At 38.6% G+C, this 6,271-nt stretch overlaps 1 protein-coding gene across 1 annotated transcript in view; it reads right to left on the bottom strand.

Annotated features, from left to right (window-relative positions):
- Positions 1–257: 257 nt before the first annotated feature.
- Positions 258–6,271, bottom strand: part of LOC149484125 (zinc finger homeobox protein 4-like) — a 46,022-nt gene continuing 40,008 nt past the window's right edge. The window contains exon 4 of the mRNA XM_089701660.1: positions 258–5,090. Within this exon, the coding sequence (XP_089557786.1) occupies positions 2,250–5,090 (2,841 nt within the window). The 3' untranslated portion in view covers positions 258–2,249. The remainder of the gene's footprint in view (positions 5,091–6,271) is intronic.

The following is a 6,271-nucleotide window of genomic DNA, read 5'->3' as shown; positions in this document are numbered from 1 at the left end:
CGTTATGTGTAGGTAATCTACAATAGACTGCTTTGTTTTAAGCTTCAGGTATTTCGTGTTAACACAGCTCATTTTTTCCTCACCTTACCGTTTCACTACAATGCTCACCTGCTTTAATTCTTCTTAAACTTAGCTGGAGATTTAAATAAGAGAACATTTGAATGCTCACAAAACAAAAAATATAGATATATATTAAAAAAACATAAAGAACTCAGGATAAAGGAACCAAGGAAACAAAAAATAAAATAAAAACATAATTCAATAATATAAATATTGCATTTATTTCAACGAATTCGGCAAATATAATAACTGTAGATAATAATTATGATAATACTATTCAGTTTACAGACTCGACCGATCGGCATTTAGCCGGCAGAGACCACATTTATATCACTGGCTGGCACTGGGCTTCAGTTAATCATAATTATAATGTCATCTGAATAACAAGTAAATGCAGATTGCATAAAATTAGTTTATAATTAAATTATACAAATAAAAATATCGGAAGTCGAAAAGGAGGCAAATCTGTCAACATCAGCTGCCTGACGTTTATATGTCTACGAAAACAAAATCGATAATAAAACTAAAGAACAAAAAATATATACAAACATAACATAATGCAAATAATAAAAATAACAAAAGCGATATGCAAATAAAAGTAAAACCTGTGGAAATATTTGTAGCGGATTAAATAGTGAACGGTTTGTATGCGCCTAGGTTAAGTGCAGGATTTGCATCTCAATAGTAAAGTGGAGTATGACACGGCGCTAAGACGGAAGGCAAGTTTTCACATAATAAATTTGAAATATAATAGCAACACCCGCAGCGCGTGCTACGATTCGCTCACACATTGAGACCGCACGAGCTTCGGTATCATTATGTACAAGAAAACATTAGAAAAAATATTTGCATATCGCCTAACCCTCCAATTTCAAGGTAGTCTTAAGTAAATGCGTTAGAAACTGCAGCCGGCGACCCCACACGAATCGAATTCATTATTATGTAAAATACTACAAACTTTCTATGTTATGTCTGTATGTATTTCGTGCCCTTCAGTGAACATATGCGAACTAATTAGATACAGTATATCACAAGTTTTAAGATGCCTCTACGAAACGAACAATATATTTATTAATATCTATCTATCTCTAATACTACACATCGTAGTACAAGTTCACGAGCGGCAATCGCAAACAAATTTTACAACATTCTATCGTTACCAACTAATAGTATACTTTTACACGATTCAATTATTTACAGTGGAGCTACGATAATAATTTACAAAACACTTGAATCCTACAAGGCACCTTATTTAAATAGTAATAAAGATTTCAGGCTTCGCTATGACTTTATATAATAACTAAAACGTTTTAAATTCTCTAAAATATATAATTTGGTTTTCATTACACACCTACAACAATCGACATCGCTAAAACCTAATAGGAGTTTTAAATATGAACAACTAGGAAGAATAATATTATGCAACAGATTACTATCAGCTATGCTGTGTATATGCGGCGTTAATTTTCAAATCGAATAAATACAAGAGAAAATGTTTGGAAAGTATTTTCGATTGGCACGATATGAATAATTGATTATTCATGTGGAGCGAATGCATATGCGGTAGATCGGTCCCATTAGATATACGACGTCCTTCACGCGTCCTAACTCCTACCATTGTTAAGTTCGTTTGAATTTGAATAGCGGTGTTCGGAGCGGGCCGCCCACCGGCCGCCCGGCACGCCTCTCGCGCCTCCGAAGACGTCGCGACTCATCTCGCGATCCATCACTCACATATTCAAAAACAACAACCGAACAAAGCGTCCTAATGACATTACGAAACAACTATTCCTCTAGTGCATTCATTGATTGTTGTATTTGGATAACAATTTATTGAAATCCTAACTATGAGGCATATGCGATTAACCGTTGATATTTCATGCTTATCTAGGTAATAACGGACACAAGTCTAACGTCGATAGCTATAATAATTTTCGATCTTAGAGATTCATTACTTTGAATATTAAAGCCGCATATACCGAACAGTTCTTTTCACTCTAATAATAATACATCTAAAGTTTATTTACAGGAATCACTAGTAGGAAATATAGATCAACGACCGTCACGGCACGACATGAGCTCCGCCCGGTTCACGGTAATTGCGAATATCGGATGCAACGCGAAGCTCGCCACTGCGAGGTACTAGATAAGTTCAAACACAGCGCATGCTAACGCTACCACAACTACGTTCAAGTACACTCACCGTTGCCAGCGAGCTGTGGTCGGAGGAAGGCGTTGTGCAGCTCGGTGCCCAGCCCGCTCTCCAGCCGCGCTGCCATCTGCATCAGCGCGAGCGTGCCGTCGTCGGCGGCGCCCGCGCTGTTCTCGAGGCGCGCGCGCACCGCGGCGATGTGGCTCCGCGTGAACACGTGGTCTTGGACTGAATACTTGTGACTGTACTTGAAGTCACACACACGACACTCGTCGGGCGGCTGCGCGTCCGACACCTCCGAGAGACCGGCCGCCAATCTTGCCTTCTTCTCTTTGGCACGAGCGTTTTGGAACCACACTTGTACTACTCGCTTTGGTAGGCCAATTTCGCGTCCGAGCGCTTCGCATTCTGCCATTGTCGGCGTTTTGTAGTCACCGAACAGAGCCTTCATAATCTTAACTTGTATTGAAGACATTTGAGTTCGAAAACGTTTGCCGGGAGGCCTTTGATTTGGATGCTGACCCGCTAAAGGGGAGGTGGGGTCATCTTCTTCATAGAATTCCATGGTTTCAGATGCCGTATCTGACCTCTCGTCTGCGTCCGATCCAGGTCGTGACAAATCTACAGGTTTGCTGAGATCTAAAGGTATTTCAGATTTTCCATGTTCAGGTCGTCTCTCAGATGGTTCATTGCTACTGCCATTCTGTTGGGCGGCAGCGTGAGCTTGAAGCTCACTAACATAGCGCTTCATTGACTCCTCACTATACTGTTTGATAAATTTCTCCATGTCTGAGTGAAACGGCGGAAAAATAGGGGGCAACATGGGAGCCCCCCCTTGGGAAAAATTTTGCTGCCTGTCACTTTGTTGAGAACCAAAACTAGGCGTCGACTCTGTACTTAACTCCTCATCAGGTAAAGCGTCCACGTTGATTTCTCCTCTTGCACACTGATCAGCGTGTTTGGTGCTTAAGTGGCTTTCTAATGCGCTTTTCACTTTGAATAAAGCAGGGCAAAAGGGACAGCGTTTATTTATAACTTGTGCATGTGCACGAAACTGACCCTTCCTTTCACGCGCTCTCGTGTTTTGAAACCAAACTTGGACTACCCTTTTTTTCAATCCAACTTCTCGAGCAATATTTTCGAGCATCTTTCTAGATGGGTTTGATTCAATTTGGTACTTCTGATACAGGTAGTCTAACTGTTCCGGTAAAATTGTTGTTCTCAATCGTTTATCTTTTGGCTGTTCTCCAGTATCTGCCTCCTCAAACTCATCAAATTTTCTTTTAGCTACTTGCTGGTTTAGAGCAGCAACTAAAGGGTGGCGAGCTTCTTCATTTGAGAGTGAAGCGTTTAGCTGTTGTAGCTGAGCATGTTGTTGTAAGATCCCAAAAGGGGAATCTGGAGGGTAGGTGGGAAATAAATTTGGGTTCATAATATGAACCAACTGATGTTCTCGCCAGAGATCAAATCTTGGGAATACTAAATTGCATTTATCGCATTGAAAATTTCCATCTTTTTCTTCTCTAGGTTGGTGAGATAAAGGTGTTACGGGCGTATGAGGTGTAGTGGGAGCCGGAGATACTGGATAGTTAGGCGCGGCAGGTGTGGGAGTACGAGGTGGTGCCGGTGAAACTGGCACATGCGGAACGTGGTGTTCTACGGTGCTAGAGTTAGAGTCTTCGCTGCTCAAAGTAGCAGCAACTTGCGCAGCTGCCGCTTGTGCCTGCGCTGATCGTTTCGCATCCTCTTCCTTAAAACAATGAGTTTTCTGATGTCTAATCAACTCGTAGTATCGTTGAAATACTAACTGACATTTTTTGCATTGATAGTTCAATCCCGGTGTGCGTTGAAATCTATTCGCGTCATCCATCGAGCCCGCTGGTGGATCAGCTGCCGGTTGATTCTCGTATACTTTTCTTGCTTTCTGTCGAGCGTTTTGAAACCATACTACGATGACTCTCGGACTTAAGCCCAATAATTTAGAAAGATATTCTAGATCGTCATCCTTTGGGTAAGCGTTATTTTCAAAAAACTCTTGCAATACTTTAATCTGATAGTCAGTGAATCTAGTTCTGTTGGCGCGTTTGCCAGAAGACCCCGAGCTGTTGGATCCATTCGAGTTGCCCCCGGAAAGTCCGAAATCGGCCGGTCCCCTGCCAGGACTGAGGCTGCGATTTGGGGTCAAAGGTAGGACGTTCGGGGGCGCGGAGTTTGGGGACGTGAAATTAGGATTTATTTTCGGTGGTAGCATAGATGGATGTGGCGGCTGAGGTATACTCGTAGCCGGTATTGAGTCAAGTTGGGATTGTATTAAAGAATTTAACGACAAGTGAGTTGGTGTTTGAGGACGAGATATGCTTTGATGCAGTTCTGAGCTGCTTAATGCAGGACTTTGGGATGGAGCTTGAGGAAAGATGAAGCTTTTGTCCTCTTGATGGCGGTCGTCGTAGGAATTATATTTTTCTTCCATTGTAGGCTCTTCGTTAGGCTCAGATTTAACTTCTTGTTGGCTAACCAATGAAATTTCTTCAGTTTTTGCTTTTTTTTCGGGCGGTGGTTTGCCTTCATCGGAGCTCGCTGAAGAATCTAAAGGCGTCACTTTAGCCTCTCCGGTCTTTTCGTATTCTTCAAGGTTTAATGTCGTAGATGGCGGATTGTTGAAGTTGTAAGGCGAATCCTTGTTTCGTTGGCGTTCCTTGAAAAGTGTATTTCTGAACCAATGCTTGATAACCTTTGTAGCTAGGCCGGATTGTTTGGCCATTTTCGCAATTGCTTCGTCGCTTGGCGAGTTATTAATGTCAAAGTGCGATCGTAAAATTTTCAATTGCTCGTCAGTTATACGAGTACGAGCTCTTTTCTGTCCAGCTGCGGCGTTAGCCTGCAAACAAGAAGATAATATTGTATACAACTATACCAAATTATTAAAAATACTGATTTTTAATATAAACTCATGTTTGTTAAGTAAGTAATTCACATTTAAATCGACTCAATAAGAATTAAATGTGTATATTATCGAAATAAGGTTCTAAACTATAAAATACATAAAAAAATATTCATTAAGTTTGTCTTTATAGTTAATAATGACAAAATAAATATACAAAACGTAGTTTTCTATGTTTATAACTAAATAAAGTTAGAACACATCAAAGCTTAATTTGTAATTTCAATAGTTAATATTCTTAACGCATACGAACGATTGCAGGTAAGTTTGAATAAGGTAATTGTTAGAGATAATAATACCCCGGCCCTTGGCACCTAACAAAGGACCCTCTGTTGGTTTGGACAAACAGCTTATGCTTATCTTATAACATGTAAGTACGTATATTTTCTATTATTTTATATTATTAAATATACGAATGGCAACAGAATTATAACAAATTACACACATAATATATTTTTCATATAAAGCATTAGGTGATATCAGGATGCATTGTTTATATAGTAACCTAATAGACAATAGTCTATTAGGGAGCAATTAATTAAGGTAAGTTGTTAATTATACCTACATGTGTAAACATAGCTCTCAGTATGCTTTACATGACGTAATTATTCTGTACTCTGAGTATTCATAATATAAATGAAGTAGTTAGTCAATTAACATTTGACGGATCTGTTTATATTTATTAATAGTTACAATTAATTATTATTCCACGTACGTTAATATAATTTGCAAGAGATATTAGTATGTAAATTTGTAGAAACTATACCTATATATTAAACACGTGGCTATGTTAGCTTGTTCGAGTATGTTAATAGAGGCAATGTGTTAGTCATTTAAAACTTAATGAAGAAAATTATTTAAATATCTCTTGTATGTTTACTTATGTGTGGCTGTTATTGGTTGATTCCTAACCGAAATGATGTATAATTAGTCAATTTTGAATAAATTTTTATAGTAAATAATTTGACTAAATATAAATCCAATGTTAATATGCCATTAGAATAATAAATATTATCTATCTACTTATTTTTTGTATGAATGAAAGATGTTAATTGTATGTGACAGAATAATTAATATTTTAGTAGATATATATTCAAAATACTTGAAAATATTAAAGT

The sequence above is a fragment of the Colias philodice genome, chromosome 12 (genome assembly GCF_061535455.1).
Source record: "Colias philodice isolate Cphi_HAF_F1 chromosome 12, ilColPhil1 Martin Lab GWU primary, whole genome shotgun sequence".
Classification (NCBI taxonomy): Eukaryota; Metazoa; Arthropoda; class Insecta; order Lepidoptera; family Pieridae; genus Colias; species Colias philodice.
This window is presented reverse-complemented; position numbering and strand designations above follow the sequence as displayed.